This window comes from Megascapheus bottae, chromosome 10 (genome assembly GCF_031878675.1).
Source record: "Megascapheus bottae isolate mThoBot1 chromosome 10, mThoBot2.hap1, whole genome shotgun sequence".
Taxonomy (NCBI): Eukaryota; Metazoa; Chordata; class Mammalia; order Rodentia; family Geomyidae; genus Megascapheus; species Megascapheus bottae.
This window is the reverse complement of record NC_143518.1, coordinates 49,121,307-49,144,363: the sequence shown is the minus strand read 5'-3', so window position 1 is coordinate 49,144,363 and position 23,057 is coordinate 49,121,307. Positions and strand designations below refer to the sequence as shown.

The window sequence follows — 23,057 nt, the reverse complement described above, 5'->3', positions numbered from 1 at the left end:
AGAGCTGTTGTGGAAATTACGTAAGTTCAGATATATGACACACTTAGAATTGTAACTAGCATGCAGCAAAGACTTTGTAAGTGTTGGCTCTATTTCTAGTTGGCAAAACAACCTTCACACTTTGATTCATTGGCTGAGATTGAGTTCAAGAAACACAGGGCAGATGCCTGATATATTTTCTGAGGATGCAGTAACTATTCTTGGGAAATGTTCAATGATTTGAAGACTTTTATGGTTTGGGGAGTTGATGAGCTGTCTTGACCTGACAGGCCTCTAGAGGGCAGCAGAAGCACCGCAACTGTCGTGACTCCATAAACCATAAACACCATAGGAGGTCAGCTTGACTCAATAGACTAAATTGGTGTGTGATTGTTTACTTCAGGACATGAGACAAATAGGCATGAGTAATAACAGCATGCACTTATCTTTTTGGTAATAAAGCTAATCTTACATTTAGCTGTTCCTGAGCACTAAATATATCACACTAATGTGTTCACCTCATTCAATCCATGGTAACACGAGGCTTTCCCATTAAGCTCCAGCAATTTAATTCTTAGCAAGCAGCTGAATATTGAGTGTGTTGAATGATGTGATTGTTGTCAATTCCAGTCACCCCTGGGCAGAGAGGGTCATCATTTCAGTACAGAAAAAAGCATGACTGCCTGGCTTCAGCTGCCTACTTTTGAAAGTTTCCAAACAACTATAATTTTATACCAACTTTTTCTTTTCTTTTCTCTCCTTTTTTCTTTTCTTCTCTTTTTGTCAGTCGTGAGGCTGAACTCTGGACCTGGGCACTGTCCCTGAGCTCTTCATCTCAAGAATATGGTTCTACCCCTTGAGCCACAGGACCACTTGTGGTTTTCTAGAGGTTAATTGGAGATAAGAATCTCAAGGTCTTCAGTGACCCAGGTGGCTCTGAGCCCCGATCCTCAGCTCACAGCCTCCCAGCCTCCCGTGTACCTAGGGTTACAGGCATAAGCCACCACACCTGGCTAATTTCATACCAACTTCAAAACCATTTTTTCAAATGTTTCTTATAACACGAGAACTCAGAGTTTCCCTCACAGTTCAGTTATTAACAATGACTGAGGAGAAAAAAAAATGCTTTAAAAAATAGCGAAGCAAGCCCAGAGTTTGGCCTAGTGGTAGAGTGCTTGCCTAGCATGCACAAAGGCCCAGGTTCGATTCCTCGATATCACATACATAGAAAAAAGCAGGAAGTGGTGCTGAGGCTCAAGTGGTAGAGTTCTAGCCTTGAGAAAGTCCAAGGACAGCACTCTGGCCCTGAGTTCAAGCCCAGGACTGGCAAAAAAAAAATGGCAAAGCAAACCAAGAGCTGGTGGTTCCCACCTATAATCCCAGTTACTCAGGCAGCTAAGAGCTAAAGATGGCAGTTCAAAGTCAGCCTGTTATATTCATCTCTGATTAGTCACAAAAAGGCTGCAAGTACAGTTGTAGCTCAAGTGGTAGAGTAGCATCAAGTGAAAAATCTAAGGGACAGCACTCAGGCATTCTCTCTCTCTCTCTCTCTCTCTCTCTCTCTCTCTCTCTCTCTCTCTCTCCCTCCCTCCCTCCCTCCCTCCCTCCCTCTCTCTCTCTCTCTCTCTCTCTCTCTCTCTCTCTCTCTCTCTCTCTCCTTTGCACACACACAAATTACAAAGCATTTAGAATTAACCCATAACCAGTAATTTTATACCCATAAGACAGTAATGTCACCAGCGAGTTTTCCATGCTCAGAGATGAGTGGTATAGAGCATGGATGAGAACACAGACCCCCAAAAGAAAAGGACAAAGGGACTCAGACTCATCCCCAAGCTCCACAACTAACCAGCTGTATATCTTCGACAAGTTATTTAATGTCTCTGCACCTGTTTTCTATAAAATGGAAACCATAACATTATTACTAGGTAGAGATTTAGGAGAATTTAAATTAATATACATAAAACGGGCCGGGAGTTTGGCCTAGTGGTAGAGTTCTTCCCTAGCATACAGGAAGACCCAGGTTTGATTCCTTGGTACCACATCCATAGGAAAAACACAGAAGTGGTGCTGAGGCTCAAGTGGTCGAGCTCTAGCCTTGAGAAAGTCTAAGGACAGTGCTCAGGCCCTGAGCTCAAGCCCAGGACTGGCAAAAAAAAATTATATATATATATATATATGTGTATGTGTGTGTGTGTGTATATGTGTACATAAAACTCTTCCAACAGTCCCTTGCACTTAGTAAGACCTATGAAAATGTGGATTCTCATGACCGAGGGTCTGAAAAAGAATGTCTTTTATAAACATTTAAGCTTTCCTTTCCTCATTCTCCCTTTCCTGATAATCACTATGCCCAGCAAGGTTTAGGGTTCATTGAACTCACAAAGCAAATGCAAATCAGGACCATATCTCTTCTTCACAAAAACACACCTATACTTCCTAAGCTTTCTCCTGGAGTATTTTTCTTGGGTTTAGCTCTGCTCCTCTCTCTGGCTTCCTCTTCTCTGAGCCAGCAAAGTTCTGTATGATTTTCTTGATCTTTACTTAGGCCTTTCTCTCTTGTTCATTTGTATTCTGATAGAGCCATTCTAAGAATCCAGAGGGTTCTATTCAATAGACACTCAGCACCATATATGAGCTCTTATGGAGTGGGAAGAGGTAGACAAGTATAATACACCATTTATTTATTTATATTATTTATTTTATTTGCATTATGGGGAATTGATTCTGAGGCCTTGAAACATGCTAGATAAGCACTCTACTACTTAAGCCCAGCACACAGTCATTTTGCTCTTAGTTTAGTTTTCAGATAGCATCTTGCTCATTTGCCTTGGCACAGCTTCGGAAGATGATCTGCTTATTTCCACCTCTTGAGTAGCTAGAAATTATAAGCACAAGTCATCCCAAATATCTGCCATTTTTAAAGCAGAGAGAGAGAGAGAGAGAGAGAGAGAGAGAGAGAGAGAGAGAGAGAGAGAGAGAGAGAGAGAATAATTCCTTTGATAACTCTGAAGGAGGGGAGAAATAAAAGTTTCAAAAAACCTAATATAAGCCAGGGGCCGGAGGCTCATGCCTTTATCCTAGTTACTCAGGAGGTTAAGATCTGGGGGCCAGCCTGGGCACAAAAGTTCATGAGACTCTTATCTCCAATTAACCACCAGAAAACTGGAAATAGAACTGTGGCTCAGATGGTACAGCACTAGCCTTGAGCTGAAGAGCCCAGAGACAGCACCCATATCCAGAATCCAAGCCCCACAACCAACAAAACAAACAAGCAACAAAAAAACCTAATATAATGTCAAACCAAAACTAAATAAATGAGGATTAAGGGGAGAAACAAGGAAAGGAAGAAAGGCAACGCAGCAAGTGCAGTCATTATTTTTATTGTACATTACTCTTTTTAAAAATGAACTATCTACATCTCTGGCCATAAAAGAAATACAAATCAAAACAACTTTTGAGATTCTACCTCACTCCAGTTAGAATGCCATTATCAAGAAATCTAATAACAACTGATGCTGGCGGGATTGTGGCCAGGAGAGATCGCTACTACACTGTTGGTGGGAGTGCAAACTCATTCACCACTCTGGAAAGCAGTATGGCAGTTCCTCAAAAGACTAAACATAGAGCTCCCCTATGACCCAGCAATTCTACTACTTGGCATTTACCCAAACGTCCAGAAACAAGGACATACTAAAGCCACTAGCACAATGATGTTCATTGCAGCACTAGTTACCATAGCAAAGATATGGAACCAACCCAGATGCCTCTCAGTAGATGACTGGATCAGGAAGATGTGGTGCTTACACACAATGGAATTCTATGCTGCCATCAGAAAGAATGACATCACCCCATTTGTAAGAAAATGGAAAGACTTGGAAAAAATCATATTAAGTGAAGTAAGCCAGACCCAAAGGAACATAGACTCACTGTTTTCCCTCATTTGTAATAATTAGTACACACAGGACTCTCCTAGCAGAGGATTACAATAGCTCAAAACCTAGATACATAAGGTCATATAAGATAAGACTAAATGAAAGAATCTCCAGGATATGGAATCAAGAGCTTTATCTTCTATGGTTGTTCTTCTTAATGTACATGTTGTCTCTCTTCTCCTTTGTTGCCCTTTGGTTAATCTCATATTGTTACTGTACCTGACTTTGTTACCTGGCATATTATATATTTGTTTATTTATTTATTTGAAATAGGAAAGGGAAGGAGGAAAAACAAGATGTTTGGGAGGGGGTTGGAGAGGAAAAGGGGGAAAACATGAGAAGGGGTATCAATGTGCAAGATATAATGCACCTACTATCTGACAAATGTAACTGAAAACCCTCTATATATTACCTAAACAATAAAAAATAAAAACATGAGCTATGCAACTTGAGGGAGGGGATGGGAGGGGGAAATGGCAGAGAAAATGAAGAGGTGACATTGACCAAGAAGCATTATACTCATTACCTGACTTAGAACTGAAACCCCTTCAAACAACTACTGAATAATGATAATGAAATAAAGAAGAAGATGGTGTGTATAGAAGAGTCAAGTTGGTATCTTAAACTTGCATACCTTATAATATGTGATAATAATAGACTTCTATTATCTTATAATATGGGACATGAGGCCTGGAGATGATAATACTTACCTGTTTCAGACAACATAGGTATTCCTGATCCATTCCCCTTGTGTGTTCTTGTCACTCTCCTCTCAGAGGACACACACACACCTTCCTGCCACCCTAAAGGAATCAATCACTGGCTGAGCAGTGGATGGAAGTCACACCCCTTTTGCATACTCTATAAGACCGTGTCACCTGAAGGGCTTTGTCTGCGGTAGATCATTCACATCTTCTTCCCTTTCCTAGTCCTCCTTTGTTTATTTCCATCTTTGGTTTCTCCTGGGACCATCACATGGATCTACCCCACACATGTGAAGCTCATCTCAGTGTCTGTTTCTGAGGACCAGTGCCTTAAATCCTAACTCTCATAGAATTTAGAAAGGATGGAGTATGGTAGAGAGCATGAATCAGTGGGTAGTATACAGTTAGTCTTGCTTCAGCATTATTTTGGCTGGAGGATGGACCTACTGCATCAAGAGCAACCACGGTGGCTATGATAGGGATTTCAGACAAACATAAATTAAAAATATACAAACTCTTGAGGAATGTTGAAGGAGTGGAATAATCCACATAATTGCTTCCAGTCGTATGGCTGGCTGGACCTTTGCCCTTAATTACAAGGGAATAATGCTTCCGACTGAGTTGTAATATAAAGAGGCTTCTACTCTGTGCCCGGTGAGACCCACCACAGGCATTCAATTTAGCTAACAAGTATGGATACTAAGAAGATGTGAATGGTGAATGTTCTCTTTCCTATGTGCTTTTTTTTTTTTTTAATAAGTGAAACTCTTTGGTTCGTCCTTTAACCTGGTTTCATAGAGTAGTTTCAAGGTGGCTTGTTTGAAGGTAAGCAGCAGGAGTCTTAAGAACTTAATTTTAAGAAATTCAAAGAGCAAAGAATGCACTTTGTTCTTTGAGTTTCTTAAATCTATATTTCATAGCCTTTCATAATAATTTGTCTTTTATGGATAAAATATACACAACTCATTGAGGCCAAAAAAAAGGCATCTGAAGTGACCTTGGGTGGGCAGTTTTTCTGTTTTTAAACAGCATGTATAGGGTATATTATTAAGATTTCTCTATGGCAGGATTTCTGGTACCTAGAAAGGCTCAGAAAGAACTTGTCATTTCTTTATTTTTCAGTTCAAAAATAAGGGCAAAGAAACTTACTCATACAATTTCTTTTTTTTTTCCTCCCTAAGGTTTTCATTTACCAGCTCCTAAAGAGAGAGAGAGAGAGAAAAGAAAAAGAAAGAAAATTGATACAGGCAAAAATCCCAATGTGAGTTAAAAAAAAAAAAAGAGAGAAGTAAAGTAATAGTGGCTGGTGGGGGGAACTTGTAAGTGAATTATTATGATCGTAGGTCCTAAAAAATTTATTCTTTTCTGGTTCTCTCATCTGACCCCACTGCAGCCTGGCTTTTGTCCACTTCCCAGTGCTTGAGCCATTAATGATCTCCTCCAGGCCAAATGCACTGTTCTCTCTCCCCGTCCAAACTCTCTTTAATCTATTTGTTGCCTTTGTTCGACTCCACCACTGTCTTCCTCCTCCTCTATAAGCCTCTCTTCTTCTAATTTTGTCTGATCCTTTACTATTGCTTTTCTTTTCAATGTCATCATATTTTTTTAAAAATTAAAAAAACTGAAAATGATAATCAGAAAAGAGGGGGGGAAATAAGAGCCTAATTCAAATGTCATCGTTTTATTGCATTTTTCTTCTATTCCCCCTGCTGGTTTTTATGCAATCTGAATAGGATTTTTGTGTTCTTTTTCTACCAAATACTTTCTTTTAATTATTTCCCAGGTTGCTATATAGGCTTTATAATCTCTCTCCATAATTCCTTGTAATCATTGCCACTGTCTCTATCAGGGTCCCCTTCTCACTCTGTTCTTTTCCCGCCCTTGGATTCCCACCTCTACATCTCCCACAAAAAGCCACTGAGCCAAAAGCCTTGTCCCACATTCTCCTTTCCTAACCCCTTCTGTCTCTTCTGTTCTAATGATATGAATCTCATTTGAGCAAAATAAACTTTCTTTTGTTCCCATCAAAATACTCAAAGCCAGATATAGAACCTCTGAAGCTAACTTGGCAATTTATAACAAAGGTGTAATTTCTGAAATATCTAAGACATATCTTTCCTCTAAACAAACCCCCCAATTTTTTTTTTTTAGAGTTCCTAATGATGTGTCTGGTAAGAACCAATACTTAATGAATAGCTTTCAATAAATAGAAAATGGAATTCCAGTTTCCAAATTTTCTTCAGATTAGACAAGTGAATATTAGTAGCGAGTCTATTAAAAACAGGAGAGAGGACTAGGGATGCTAGAAATACAGACCAAGTGGTAAAGCACCCCCTGTACAACACAAATAAAGAACAAACAAAAACACTCTTTAATTAAGCAAAGCTAAAATATTTTTTTCCTGGAAGAATTTTCAGAGCCATTAAAATATTAATTCTGGAATAATTGTTAAGCATTCAGCAAAGATTTGCTTATTGTGTGTGGCATTAAGTTATACTACCTGCATGATTTCCCAAGACCAAAGAGGTTTATTTTTGAGGGCTATTTAAATAGATATTTAGAAGATTATTTCTTGCAGCATTCTTTAGAATGGTTAAAAGCTCCAGACATTCCTAGTATCTAGAAGTTGATCATTAACTATTGCACAATAAAAGATCATACAGCCATTACATTATATGATATTAATGTTAAAAGATGTCATCCAATATATATCTGAAATATCAGATTAAAGGACAGAATAAACTTTTGTATGCTAGCTCTCTAAATAGGCAATCCTATAAAGTATTAATGAATATATAAAAGATGACATGGATACATCCCCTAAAGTTAACAGCAATTATCTTTTGTTGATAGACTTTATATTATTATTTATTCTTATTTTTATAATGACTCCCTTAACTAGTTAGAAAAGGAGGTTTTTCATTTAAATAAATAAGTATAAGCAGTAATCAGTGGAAATATACAGCACAGGTGGACATTGAGATAAAATTAAGGATTACAACCTAACCTTTTAGAAAGCTTTTCTGAGCTAAGCATTTTAAACACACAATTATTTTTAAATATTAGAATCTATTTAACTTCTTTGCACTGGAACTCTTAAATATGACCTGGCTATCTAGAGAATAGCTTGCATTTCCCAGAACTTCAGGGAGAGGAGATCATTTGAGACTAAGGCTGGTTTTGCCCATGTCTGACTGTGAATAGGATATGTAATGACTCTGAGTTCAGTTTCCTCAAATCTACAATGAAAATGGTGTGTACCATCCTTTTATCCCAAGTTTGATGATTTCATCCAAGATGTCTCAGAAAGTTAAATTAACCACCAAAAAGCCAGAAGTGGAGCTGTGGCTCAAGTGATACAGTGCTAACCTTGAGCACAAAAGCTCAAGGACAGCACCCAGGCCTGGAGTTCAAGTTCTAGGATCACCAGAGGGAAAAACAGAGGAGCTGGTGCCAGTGGCTCACATCTATAATCCTAGCTACTCAGTAGGGTGAGATCTGAGGATCTCAGTTCGAAACCTGACCAGGCATGAAAGTCTGTGAGACTCTTATCTTCTGTTAACCACCAGAAAACCAGAAGTAGCACTGTGGCTCAAAATAGTAAAGTTTTGAGTCAAAGAGATCAGGGACAGGCCCAGGCCCAGAGCTCAAGGTCAATCAGCAAGAGCAACAACAACAACAACAATAACATAATAATAATAATAATAATAATAATAATAATAATAAAAGGAATGAAATGCAGGGGGTGATATGTGATCAATTATAATTACTTTTTAATCTTCCTCATGAGTTGTAAATATGCAAATAAATACATACACTGTATCTAGTATCTAAATTTCATGTAATACATCAAACTATCATTTTGTATATGCTTTTCCCAGTGATTCTAATAGTGTATTAACTGATTCAAAACTATAACTAAAGCTTTAGCCTGACAAAATTATTCATTTCAATGTTAAAATAGAAAAAAACAGAAGTTGGTAATATGCAACTATGAAATAGTTAAATATGCGATACTATGTTATGAAGAATATCACAATGTGCTGCCATTAAAAAGCTACAGAAAAAGTATTAAATGTCAGCAGAAGGTATTTACAAGCTATTTTTATTGGAAAAGGTAGGTTACAAAATGACATGTAAAATATAAGACCAATTTTTACACCACCCATTTTGTTCTAAAATATCTATATGTATAAAGGAAGATTTCAAAGACTCTACAACAGGAACTTCTCCTGGCAACCACTGGGTCAATATGTGTTTTCTAAATTGTATTAAATGCATAGCAATAACAATCAGTGACCTTTTACGTTTTCTCCATAGTTTGTTTTCATTGTACTCTGAGTAACATAAATCATGTGTGCTTTAAGGAAAAGTACTTAATTAAGCTACATAAATAAATGTTTATTTAATATGATAGTGTAAACTCGATCTCTTATTTATTTATTTATTTTTTGCCAGTCCTGGGCTTGAGCTCAGGGCCTGAGCACTGTCCTTGGACTTTCTCAAGGCTAGAGCTCTACCACTTGAGCCTCAGCACCACTTCCGGCTTTTTTCTATGTATGTGGTACCAAGGAATCGAACCCGGGTCTTCATGCATGCTAGGCAAGCACTTTAACCACTAGGCCAAACTCCTAGCCCTCGATCTCTTTTTTAAAAATAATGAGGTATTAATGGAAATAAATAAAATTGAAGTGACTTTAAAGAAATGATATGTCTGAATTCAGTGTCTGAATCTATATTTCTTTCCTCTTTTGTAAATATATTTATTGTAATTAATAGAAGGGTTACATTATATTCACCAAATAGAAGGTGCATTACTTCACAAACATTGCTACCCTTTCTCATGTTTTTGTCCTTCTTTCCCTCCCCCCACCCCCCTCTTTTTTTTTTTTTTCTTAATTTTTGCCAGTCTTGGGGCCTGAACTCAGGGCTTTGGTTTTGTCCCTAAGCTTTTTTTTTTTTTTTTTCCCCTCAAGACTAGTGCTCCACCACTTGAGCCACAGCTCCACTTCCAAGTTTTTTGTGGTTAGTTGGAGAGAACACTCTCAGGGACTTTCCTGCCCAGGCTGGCTTTGAATGGTGATCCTTAGGTCTCCTGAGTAGCTAGAATCCTAGAATTACAAGCAGGAACCAGTAGCACCTGGCAGCTTTATATTTCCCCCAGAAGTCTGGTATATAAGTGGTATCAATACACACTAACATCTTATGGAGCCCTGAAATAAATCAAGCTGTTATGAATTCTGAACATCTTGCATAAGCTGATTTGAACACTCAACAATCTCTCTTAGGGGATAATTCGGAGTAGACTCTGTAATGTGAGCATAATGCCATTCCTATCATTTATGCATCTAAAATCTGAAGACTAGTATAATGTTTTTCAAAAGGTGGTGATACCTATAAAGGAGGGATGATGTTTATGTTGCCTAGAATATTGAAAGGAATATTAGCTAAATTGCCATCCTTTAAAAAAATTCTAAAGTTGAATGTCTTGATCTCAGGCATTTTTTAAGCCCTAGAAGATCAGTTTAGCTTTATGAATGCAAGTCTAAAATACTTTGACCATGTTTGTGCTGGAGACTAATGAAAGCCAGCAGGCTCTGGTGCCATTGTCTTAAGTGGCACACAGGAAAATGGCCCCTGTAAGAAAACATTCAAGACAAAGCACCACCAGACGTGTTTAGTCAAATTCCCAGAAAGTTGCTATCACAATTCAGATTTAAGAAAGTAAATTTGCTTTGATAGTATTTAGGTGGGATAAATGCAGTTTTTTTTAATGTCAAATTAAATAATAAAACTAAAATGACTGTAAGGACTTTCATCTTTTGGGTTCTGAAACTATTCATTCATGTCTTTATCATCCCACTTGTTGTCATATTTACAAAACATCTCTAGTATTGTGTTTTCTTTTAAATCTCCCAATAAGCCAAGACCCCATACAAAGCCTCGGGAAAGATGTGCTGGCCGCACAGTCATTTGTCACCTGGGAGGATCTCGTCTTCTTGTCCCACAAATGCTTCTAGTCTGACTTCCTCCTTCGGAAGGCTCAGCATGAGAAGCAATCTGCTAGGAACCTTATGCAAGGGGAGCAGAAAAGGAAGTCACTAGATTTGAAAATAATCATAGCCATGCCCAGACATTCTGTTCATGGTCTGGCTGTCAGCTCATTCCTAAGTTAAAAATATCATTTCAGTGATGTTGGAAGTTACCTAGCCCTACTTGGATCAGTTTTCCTCTATTTTCATCTTCTCATATGGCTCAATACTCTCCACCTTGTGTTATCCATTCACTCAGTAAATATCACAGAGCTTTTCCCTTGTGCCTAGCACACTACCAAGCAGTGACTAAGGGCATAGCACCGGCATTCTTGAGCTTGGAAAGCTTCCTCGCCACTTTCTAACCAATGTCCTTTTCTAGAATCTAAATTCCTAGCGACTTTAATTCTAGGTCCTCAACAGTACTCAAGAGAACATTGTACATGGTTCTATCAATCAATGCTTGAATAATGAACTGATTCACTTTGGTTCATTTTTTTGACCTTGAATGCTACATTTCCATTTGTCCCCTACTTAATTTTCCCTCATTCTTAATGTTCTTATTTCAATTTACAAAATACCGAATAAAAGAAATGTAGCTTGCAGGAAAGGAAATGTAACAACAGATGCAAGGGGGAAAAAAAAAGTAAGTTTCATTTGCTACATTCAAAGTGCTACGTCTCCAAAGTATAAAACATTAAAATAAATATCTGATTAAGGAAATTATTCCGATCAAATGTTCATTTGATTTCTGTACACCTTCCATTCAAATAACAGGCTTGTGAAAATGTCATATTTATCTTAATGGTTTGCCAAATCAACACTTATTAGGAATTAAACAAATAAGTCAAAGATAGTTAAGTTTTGAAACCGTTCTTTATTAAGATGACAGTGTTAGACTAGGTTCAGTTTTTGTGTGAATGGATGACCCCTTTCTGTGTTCAGAGTCTTTCTTGCAGCTATTTACTTTTTTCTCTTGTATTTTTCTTCCCTTATATAAGAGAAATAAACTTGACTATTATATATTCAAATTCTAGGCAATGATTCTAGAAGTAGAATGAAACAAGTAGAATAAGGCTTTGAGTTTTCACATATCACACTTTATCTCTTCATTTTATGGAAATTTCCTGCTCCTTAAAAAAATCAGTGTGATTTTTCTGAAGGGTCATAGGTATGACAATTTAGCTTTCAAGGTCAAACTCTGTAACCAGGCCCCCTCTTCTAGCCACTAGATGACACTACCTCCCTAAAAATAAGAAAGTTGTTTGCTGTGCTTTATAGGGAAAAAATACTCAAGATATTTGAGCTTTGCTACATTTGGTATTTTTCTGTTTTTAATGGATTTTTTTAAAGTAATGATACTTCTCACAGGAAAAAAATTCTAAAGTTTTCAAGTCTCATTCAGGTTCAAACATGTCAGTAATGGAGCCAGTTCTTCAGCTTTTGTTGTTGTATTTTTATTCAATTATCAGTTTCTGGTTTGAACTGTTATGACCAGAATTGTGAGGACAAATCAGCTTAAGCTTTATTATTTATTTATTCATTTATTTACATTTATTTCCTTTCTGAAATACAAGAGGGAATTGGTCTACTTGTCCAGATAATTTACATGTGTACTACTTTTCTTTTCTTTTTTTTTACTCCTGTACCTGATATAGTTTTTCCTGGGGTAACTGTGACTGGGGGAAAAAGCTGCAATGCAGTGGAGATGCTGGTGTTGGGCTATGAATTATGCATGAGAGTGATCTGGTGCTTGCTGTAGCTCAGCCTGGAAGTAAAAGCTCAGGTCCACACCTTCCTGACCAGTAAGACAACAAAGCAGACCACACAGTGCCTTTAACCCTTCCGATTCACAGGCATTTTAAGCAGGCCCTTAGAATCCTGTGATCAGGAAATACAACCACAATCCTTGATCTAAAGGAACACCAAAAACCCTCTCATCTGTGCATGTGCTGGTACTAGGGCTTGAACTCTGGGTCTAGGCACTGTCCTTTAGCTTTCTTACTCAGGGAAAGTGTTCTGCCTTTTGAGCCATAGCTTCACTTCCAGCTTCTTGATGGTAACTGGAAGTAAGAACTTCATGGACTTTCCTCCACTGGCTAGCTTCAAACTAGAATTCTTAGATCTCAGCCTCTGGACTAGCTAGTATTACGGGCATGAGGTACTGGCAGTGGGCTCGCATCTCTCTTATAATTGTTGACAACAACCTTGGAATAAAGATTCTGATCGAAAGAGATGCTCATCTCTTTTTAAGGGCTTCCCACATTTGCCTATCTAGAATTGTTCATTTTTTCTTTGGATATGGCATAAAAGTCTGCGCTTGTTCACATTTCAGTGTCACCTACTCTTAAAACCAATGTCCTCAACCTATGAAAACTTCATTAGCTCTTTCATTCCTGCAGCTACTCAACAAAAATTGCAGACTCTTCTAACACGGAATATAGTGGCTATCAAACTATTCACTGAGAAGATTACGAATCTAGCCAACTGTATGCACATGTGTGTATGAAAGTGGGTGAATACATGCCAACATGCCACAGGTAAGACTTATCTTAGAAAGTAGTGATTGCTATGGGAACAAAAATTGGAGAAAGTTTCTCAGAAAAGCTACAACTCAAGCTAAGTAAGAGAAGTTGAGTTTTAAAGAACAGCATGGCCGTAATGTAATAAACAATCAGAGGCAATTGGAATGTCTTAAATACAAAGGGTGCTTATTAACGCAACTACTCGAAGACAATGTGTTTGATGTCTATAGACTGGGTTTGGGACCCATAGAATAAGGAGAGATGGTTCAGGAAGTTCACCCATAAATTCACCTGCTTAAGAAAAATGCATCACAAAGATAGCTACACTAAAGCAACAAGCACAATCATGATTCATTGAACCATATTCATTTACCATAGCCAAGATATGGAATCCACCCAGCCGCCCCTCAGTGGATGAATGGATCAAGAAAATGTGGCATATATACACAATGGAATTCCATGTTTCCACCAGAAAGAATGACCTGGAAATAGAAAGACCTGGAAAAATTACATTAAGTGAAGTAAGCCAGACAAAAAGAAACAGGTTGCATGGTTTCCCTTATTTTTTTGTAACTAGAATGTGCCTATAAATCCACAGTAAATACTTAGGATGGTAAAAGACAAAAACAATTACACTTGAACATGATAAATTATGCAGCATTCTAGACATTCACACAAGGAGACCAAAGGAGTATATTCTTAGGAGAAGATCACAAAGGCTCAATAGCTATGTGTGTGTGATCATATAAAACACTGTTTCTCAAAATGAACTTCATATGTAAGTTTATCTGTTTGGGGGCAGGCAAGGGGAAGTATAAAAATGCTGGTAAACAAATGCAGTACTGATATTCACTAGACACTTTGTTGAAAATGAACTATACAACTTGTTGGGGGAGGGGGATCAAGGAGGGAATAACTGGGGGAAAAATGAGGGAAGAGGTGAGACTGTTCAAAAAGAAACATACTCGCTACCTGATTTATGTAACACTAATCCCTATGTACATCACCTTTATAGTAGCAATAAGAAGACGACATGGTGATGTTTTCCATTATCTGTCATTTTCCTTGAGTGATAAAATATCTCCCCAATCAACTTCTTACTCTCTTGCTTTCTGGTGGCTACTCATGCTACTAATATCATGAAGGGGTTGGTAGGGGTGGAAATGCCTGGTTCTTGGTCATCAGTCCACATCTGTTCCCGAGTGCTGCTGTGGCTGCTATAACAAAAGGCCTCAGTTGTTGCTCACGACTCTGTAGTCTGGAAAGTCCAAGATTGACAAGGACCCATATCTTAATCACAGCACCTCTGGCTGTGTCCTCCTATGGTGGGAGATTCCAAAGAAACTCCTTTAATTACTTCATGCAGGCACTAATCCTGCATCACTTTTACAAAACCCCATCTCTTAATTCTGCCACCTTGGGTGGCAGGATTGGAATCTGTTAGGGAACACAATTCTTTCGAATCATGCAGGGGGTTCACTCTTCTTTAGGTTTCTCCATGCAATGGGAAGTATCGTCCTGCTTCCCATAGGAGACTTTTGAAAGGCTTTAGTCATTTCCCCCTCACTTCTGTTTCTGGATTTCTGGAATCCATGTGAGACTAGGACACATACCTGTGTTCTGAATCTCCTCACATGGATGGGAGTTTAGTTGGGTAGTCCACTTTTTCACAGCTCAGTCTAGAAGGGGACTATGGCTCATAATCTTTCCTTAGAAAAATACCCTTATTTCCCCCTTGTTGTCCCTTCTAGTCCCTTCTTACTCTAGTCCTGGATAATCTTTACTAAGCAGAAGGAATCCTTTCTCCTGCATTATATGACTTAATTATGATGGAGCTCTGAGTCCCTAACACCTTAGATATCTGCAATCCTAAAAACTGATATTCTACAGTGTCATTTCTCCTGAGTTGGTGCCTGGCTGAAAGGCAGATCTTGGTGACAGTTGGAATATCTGAGCCTCTACTGAAGTCTCCAACACTGACCCAACAAAGCTTCGGAGGAGGCTTGAACTATTCCAGATAAGGAGCCTACGCAGGGGACAAGAGGGAGATATGGCAAGAAATACTACAAAGGAAGAAATAGCTAAGAGTTGAGAGCTGGAGGTAGAGAGGAAGTAAACTTGAGTGGGTCATGAGATTGAGATTGACAGATTGGAAGGAGGTGATGGTCAGTTGTCCTATTACTCATATTCCCCTTCTCTTTTCCATCTATCCACCCCAGTCACAATGTCTTATTAATGAAAAGTTCTTCTAGTTCCAATTCCTCCTCTCTATCAGCCAATTTCTCCTCTCTATCACCAGTCACCACCCTTTCAAGGCCAGTAGCCTCTCCATCTTTCTCCTCTCCCATCCCCCTTCTAAATTCTTAGCTATTCAAGTCACAAAAATGTTCCTTCTAAGCAGGTATCTGATTGATTATGCCAGTTAAAATGGTCTAAACACCCACAGACCCCACACAATGCAATCTAATCCCTAAGTACAAGGCTCTATCTTAAGACCTACTCCCTACTCCTTCCTAGTAACCCTTTGGACAAAGACTTCCACAGCCTAAGGCCAAGCAGGGAAGCAGCATGGTATGGTGGTCCAGGGCCTCCACACACGGCATACATCCTGGAATTACTTGGACAAGTAATGTGGGGGGGGGGGAGGGAGAGGAGCGTTGCTGGAGATTGAACCCAGTCTTGAATGTACTAGGCGAACACTTTACCACTGAGCTACATACCCAACCTAGGACAAGTCCTTTTAACTTTTGGTCATCATCTATAAAATGCCAACGGAAGGATTCAATAATACTGTATTCTAAGAGTATTTCTGGTACAGGGTCCCAGTTCTACAAACATTTAATAAAAATAGTCTCCTGGACTGCCAAATCCTCTGCTACCCCAGCAAACTTGTACCATTAGTCTCTTTTTCTTGGTATATTGTCTTTTCCTTCTAGAAGGAGTTAAAAATGCCAGGGTTTCAACTGTACTTTGTTGACTCACTATTGAAATTATACCGCTGGATACTTTGTGTTACTTCCCCATGGCTCCTCTGACAAATGGCTCAAAGGGAGATGGCTTAGAACCTCACACATGTATCTTCTCAAGGTTTTGAAGTCTGAACTCAGGATCACTGGGCTGAAAACCAGATCTCAGCAGGGCAGTATGCTCTGCAGAGGCTCCAAAGGAAAATCCATGCCTCTTCCAGCTTCTGCTGGAGGCTAGCATTCTTTGGCTTATCATATCAATCCAATCTCTGCCCCTCTGGGTGGGTGGGTCACCTTGCCACCTTCTGTCTCTTCCATCAGGGCCCTTGGGACTGCACTGAGGACATTCAGGATCCTCTCATTACTTCCAGCCTTAAGCCATTCCTTCCAATCACCTGAGGTAATGTTTACTGGGGTAAGGACCTAATGTTCTTCAATGCTGTTATTAAGCTACTTAATAACAAGGGTGCTGATGTTTACCTGCCCCCCCCCAGACACTAAGTACTCAGTAAATGGAGCCCCTCCACACATGGTCTATGCATGGCTTACGCTCCTCCTACTCTTTCTTTCTTTGTGAGAGCTTGATTTCCCCTGGCTAGAGCTATTTCTTCCATGTGTTAATCTTTAGTTGGAAAGATATCTGATTCGGGAATTACATCATCTCCTAGGTCAGAGAAATTAAGCAAAGGGAACAATCTTCACTATTTCTCCTGCATTTCACCGAGGCAGAGTAACCATTAAAAAAAAAAATGCCTTTCTTTCCAGGTCATGGGGTAGAAGCGTGTGGCAAAGGACCGATGTCCCCTGGCAGTGTGAAGCCTCTTTCAGGGAATGTGAGAATGCAGAGTGGCCGAGTGACAAGAACGAGCTGCCTGAAGACAGCTGTCATCGGTCTGCCCTGGCTGGGCGCTTGCCATTCCTTTGGCTGGTTATTTTAAACACAGTTTTCAACGTAACTCAAGCTCCGAAATTCATGTCTGTTGCTTCACTGACCGCTTCCCCATCTTGAGTCACCTAAGTTCAACACGGGGATCTTTCTGAAATGAGACTGTTGTACCGGGCACAGCCACCCGAAGTCTGCCACAGCCACAGCTCACCTGGGAAAGACAGCTCTGCGGAAATTGTCCTCAAAAAGAAAGGGAGGGTATGGGGGGGGGGGAAGGAACCTATGGGCAACACAAGTCAACAAGTAGATGGCTTTGTACAACAAATCCTTCAAACACCAAGTTTTGTACTGTAGTATCAATCAGAGCTGTGGACTTCCCTGTCGGTCTTTTTCATCTTTTGTGTTGGGGAGACCTCTCGCTTCCCCCAGAAATCAGAATGTTGAAAACAAAACCGTCGGTTAAGAATCCATCAGTACATCCACAACTATACATACATAAAGTTGTAGCATTTGAGAAAGCTCTCGGACCCATCATGGCAAATGGGAATAAGTACCAGCCACCAAGAGGTAGCATCCTGGCTCTGGAGACATCATCTCATGAGAATCACATTGTTACCCTCTGTGGCAGAGATGATCTCTCCAGGACCTGGGAAAGCTGGGTTAATGGCCAGCCAGATGTCATGGATAACTGAGGCTCTTATTCAACTAACGATGCTTAGCTTTGCTCCTTACCTCTAATTCTCGCCTCTAGACCCTTGGCAGATGTTTAAGATAAACGTTCCAGTCTTCCCTAGCTTGTTAAGGCCACACCATCGGTTTCTCTTAATAAACCCTCCCGGGGGGCCCAGGTTTCTCTTAAGCCCACGGCAAGGAGAGAGCAGCAGGTGGGCTGGCTCGCCCGCCAGGCACTGTTGTCACAACTTTCTGGAGTTTGGCTCCTCTCTGTGACTCAGGACCCAAGTGACTTTCCTGGGCTCACACTCAGGGGCTGAAAACCACGGCGGGGCCCAGCGCCGCGTGGGGACGGCGGGCAGGGCCCTGACCCCCCCCCCCCCACCCCAGCCCCCCCCACCCCGGGCCCCGGCCAAGGTCCTCCCCGCCTCCCGCTCGGCCGCAGCACGGCGTCCCCGGGCCCACCGGGGGGGCCGGGCGCCGACTGCGCTCCCGCGACGAGGGCTCACACAGCCCGGCGCGGGAGGCCGGAGGGCCCCCTCTGTCCACGGACGACGGTCCAGCCCAGCCTCGGCCCGGGGGGCTGCGGGGCCCGGGGATCCGGGGCCCGGGGTCGCGGGGCTGCGGCTCTGCGTGGCGGCCCCGCCGGAAGGGGCGGGAAGCGGGGAGGGGCGGGGAGGGTGCGGCCGGGGTGGGGTCCTGGGCGGGATCCCGCGCCCGGGAAGGGGTGGGGGGGACGGGAGGGAGGGCGCCCCCCCTCCGGGGCGCGCGGCCCGGCGCGGCCGTCCCTTCCGGGGCGCGGGCGCTTCCCACCCCGCCCCCCGCGGCTCGGGGTGACGCGTCTCCAATAACAGCTCGCGGGGCGCCGCGCTCGGGCACAACGGCGCCGCGCGCCCCTCCGCCCCGGTCGCAGCCGCCATGCGGGCCGAGGGCCACGGCGGCCTGGAGCGCTTCTGCAGCCCGGGCAAAGGCCGGGGGCTGCGGGCGCTGCGGCCCTTCCAGGTGGGCGACTTGCTCTTCTCCTGCCCGGCCTACGCCTACGTGCTCACGGTCAACGAGCGGGGCAACCACTGCGAGCTCTGCTTCGCCAGGTAGGCGGCGGGCGGCGGGCGGCGGGCGGCGGGCGGCCGCGGCCGGGGAAGTGCGCGAGCCGCGCGGGGTCCTAGCGCCGCCGGCGGGGCGGCCGGAGGGTCGGGGTCGTGGGGAGGGGCGCTCGGGCCGCGCTGCTCCCCGCCCCCCCTGCCGCCCGACGGGGCCACGTGCGCCTGCGGAAAGCAGCCGGGTTCCCCGTCGCACACCCCGTCCCGCGCCTCTGCAGAGTTGCAGGCTCACAAATGTGCCAGCCCCCTCCCCCCACACCCTCATGCCGGTTTCTGCCCTCCCACGTGGGCTGGGCGCCCAGCCTGTGCCGGGCCTGGACAGCGCTGCCCACTGGGAGCACTGGCTGCGGGGACCCGGATTCCACGGTCAGTCCGGTTTCCGCCCCCTCCCTCCGCCTCCCCTCCCCCCCAGCCTCTGCCTTAGTGGCCTTTTTCTCCCCAAAGGAACGGTAGTGAAGTCAGTGAGTGGACTCCCCCCGCCGCCCCTTCCTCCCCTCTGAACTAGGTATTGGGAAAGAAGCCAGTGGGGTACCCTCGATTTGGAGGGGTCTTCAGGGTGGGAGACCTGTCCCACTTTGAGCATTAGGAAAACGTGGTCGTTGGGGAGAGGCGGCAAAAGTGAGACGAAATTCAGTTGTAAACTGTTGTATTCACTTCGTATGAGTATTTACCTGTATCCATCCATCCATCCTTCTAGCCTTCTACCTGCCTACCTGTGTCCATGTTATTACCTATGACATATGTGTGTGTCCTCCTATGTGTATCACACCAAGTCTTATGACAGCATCAGAACCGAAAGGCACATTCAAAAATAGCCAAGCTTGCATCCCTTCATTTTGCTCATGAAATAACTAAAACCCAGAGAGTTCCGTGTAGGTTTACATGCACATCAGCAAATTAGGGGGGAAGCCTAATGCCAGTGCCTGCCATCTCCCAGCTGGGCAGTGATGGAGTTAAGTTTGGTGCAGGCCCTCCAACCACCCTCTGAGGAAGGGCCCTGCTTCATGGTCTTTGAACCTGTTTCTTCCTCACCTTTGAAATGGAGATGTCTGGCCAAGATTAAGTAACCTGAGTTCCTGCTGGTCACTCTTGAGAATGGATCTCAAGTCCCTCACACACCTCAGCACTGGATGTCCCCGGACCTGAGTGCCACCTTCTGCAGTAAGACAGCAAAGGAGGGGACAAAGGCTGCATATGATAGTAATCTTGTCCGGACTCCCTGCCAGAACAGTCTTCCGTTTGTGGGGGGAAGGGGGGAGGGAACCTGGAAAGAAACTAGACACAGAATCATGCCGTGGGCAGCGGAAGGGCTGTATGTGATGTGGTTCTTTGAATTGGTGAGCCAAGAGCTAAAGGGTCATGGCACCACTTTGCGACGTTTGAGTGAAGTGAGCATTGGGTTTTCCCAAAGTTAAAAAGGCTGCTGAGACTGGTCCCTTGATCTTGCGAGCCTCACTGTGGCTGGGAGTCTGCATCAGCGTGGGTGTCTGCAGTGGCAGGAGCAAAGCAGGTCACCCAGCACGGGGAGGAGCCTCTGTCAGGGACCCTGGTGATTCCTGGAAAGCTCTGTGCTTGTGAGACAAGAGGGCGCATACGAGGTGCATAGTAGGTACTCAGGAGACGGTTGCCCATCTCTTTTTCCACTGAATTAAAAATCAAACCTTTGGGTGCAGGAAGGAGAAGAACTGAGAGCTGCTTCTATTTGGTACCCACACTTGCACACCAACCTTTATTAGTGTACAGTCAGTGCTGCCGTATGTGACTGATATTTGCTGCCCATTTTTCTCTGCCATTTTTCAGATTGAAATCCATTAGTGTCACTAAGTTCCTGTAGGCCTCTTTCTAGAGCTCTCCCATGCACATTCCACCATATTTTGCTTAGCTTAGGTTCAGTCGACATTCAAATTTCATTTTCTTTCCCCATAATGTCCTTTGAAATCAACTAAAGTAACACCCGAGGAAAAATATTTCTGAGACCCATGCACACTGAAATAACTGTCTTATTTCATTGCTATTATAACTGATTCATCCAGAATTAGTGGCTAAATCATTCTAATAGATTTAGCACAAGCTCTTTTTGACACATATATGACTCTACGAGCCCTCAAAGGCTACGAGTAGAATTCTACAAATAAGGTTGCTTACAGTCAGCATCTACTATCTGGTCCTGTAGACTATCCTTATCCTTTCTTGTACCTGAAATGCAATATGAACAACATTGCTTCAAATAAATGAGCCATCTAAGATCTTCCATGTCATATTAATTGCATCAGAATTTAACTCATTTTGCTGGGGGAAAAAAATCATGTCTTCAGGAACATGTGTATTCTGTACATGGAAAAACAATGGGATACCCAGAGCTGGTGGCTCACGCGTGTAATCCTAGCTACTCAGGAGGCTCAGATCTGAGGATCGAAGTTCAAAGCCAGCCCATGCAGACTCTTATCTCCAATTAACCACCAGAAAATGGAAGTGAAGCTGTGGCTGAAAGTAATAGAGCGCTAGCCTTGAGCAAAGAACTCAGGATCAGCACCCAGGCCCAGATTTCAAGTTCCATGACTGAAAAGAAAAGAAAAGCTATTACAGAAGCAAATTCTCACAGCTAGGTAATTTCCAAGGTATGTTTCTGGGAGTGAAAAATTTGTATCACACTTTCTTGGTTTGGGGGTTTATGTGAGCTGCTAGAAGGCAGTCCTAAACAAATAAATGATTTCTTTTGAGGGCTATCCGTTTTGGAGAGCTGTCCCTCTCAGAAACATTTTATACACTCACACACATGAGTGAATGTGCACTTTAGTTATTGAGAAGTAAAGGCATTTCAAACTGAGAATTGGTAGTATTTTAACACTCAATGTTATGAGCCTCAGAAAGGGAGAATGGCTATTTTTCAGTATTCATTCTGGTTCCTGAGATGCCGCCTCTAGCTTAAGAAAACCAGTCCTGTTCCTGGAGGGTTTTTCTGAGCATGGGTGAAATTAGAAAGGCTCATTTGGAACAGGGCTGTTAGAACCCAGTTTCTGTGAATTTCTATTTTTGTGTGATTCTCTTAAAGACATTTTAAAAACTCAAATGTTTATGTGAGCAAAAACACATGATTCGGATGTGCTAAGTAGTTATGAAAACTCTTTCCCTAATGTCCCCAGGTTAATCCTCTTCCATTATTTGTCTTGTCTTTTCTCTTGTTTTACTAAGCTGGTGAAATAATCTTTAGTGGATGTTCATCAGTGGTTAAGGGCCATGAAATCCTGATGATGTTCATAAACTCCTCTGAATTGGCCCTGTCTTGGTGTCTGAGGCTGGGCACTGGAAGGAGGAGCTGTCCTAGAGTTCCTGCCAATCTCTATTCTGAAAACCTTATCTGGGAGTTGCCTCAGGAGGAAAAATGAATTCAGATGCTCCCAAGTTGCTTTTCGCTCTAAATGAACAGTTGGACACATATACCAAGGAGGGGGTCCCCTTTTCTGTTTAAATCCATTTATTTTTAATGGGTGGTAAGATTAAAACAGTAGATTTCCTCATAAAAGTCATACCAAAGAGTATTAGTCAGTTGTCTTCACTAATATTTAAGGAAATAATGTGTTGCCACTTTTAAGAGTTCATGTGTTTCATTTATTTAGATAGAGGCAGCAAAGCCTATTGGGCCTATTGACTAAGTGTGGATTCTGGCTCCATCCTTCTGGGATGGTTGTTTTTAGGCAGTTATTAAGCTCTCTGACCTTCCAGGTTCCTTTATCTGTCAGTTGTGTGTGTACTACCAAGCTAAAGTAGAACGACATCTCATAGTGAGCAAATGTCAAAATCATTCTGGTTTTGTCTGATAGTCTTTGCTGACTAAATATGTCAGACATCACTGGATCATGTGATAAAATATTGCAATTTCAGGGACATATTTATAATGCGGAGGCTGGGAAGGGGGATAGTGGGAAGAATACACAGGAAGTTGTTGATCACTCTGGTCACCATTGTTTGTATCCTAAGACAAAGGTGAAATGAAGAGTTCTCCATTTTGAGTCCCCCAGAAGGATAATTGGGTTTTAGGGTCCATTGTCAGTGTTTTGAATTCTGAATGCCAACGCTACAACACACGTACATAGATAAAGCTTCTGTTATATAGATTGATGTGTATCTATGACATACAAACCCTCAGCTTAATATTAATTATGTTCTAAATCTATGTACTAGTGATTGTATGTAGAGAAACTTGAATACTTGTTTGTTAAACATGATATTTGAAATATGATGTAAAAATCAATGTTAA

General features: G+C 42.1%; 1 protein-coding gene across 1 annotated transcript in view; it reads left to right on the top strand.

The window, feature by feature from the left end:
- Nucleotides 1-18,435: 18,435 nt before the first annotated feature.
- Nucleotides 18,436-23,057, top strand: part of LOC150058400 (N-lysine methyltransferase SMYD2-like) — a 54,533-nt gene continuing 49,911 nt past the window's right edge. The window contains exon 1 of the mRNA XM_090341203.1: nt 18,436-18,790. Coding sequence (XP_090197329.1) covers nt 18,618-18,790 — 173 coding nt within the window. The 5' untranslated portion in view covers nt 18,436-18,617. The remainder of the gene's footprint in view (nt 18,791-23,057) is intronic.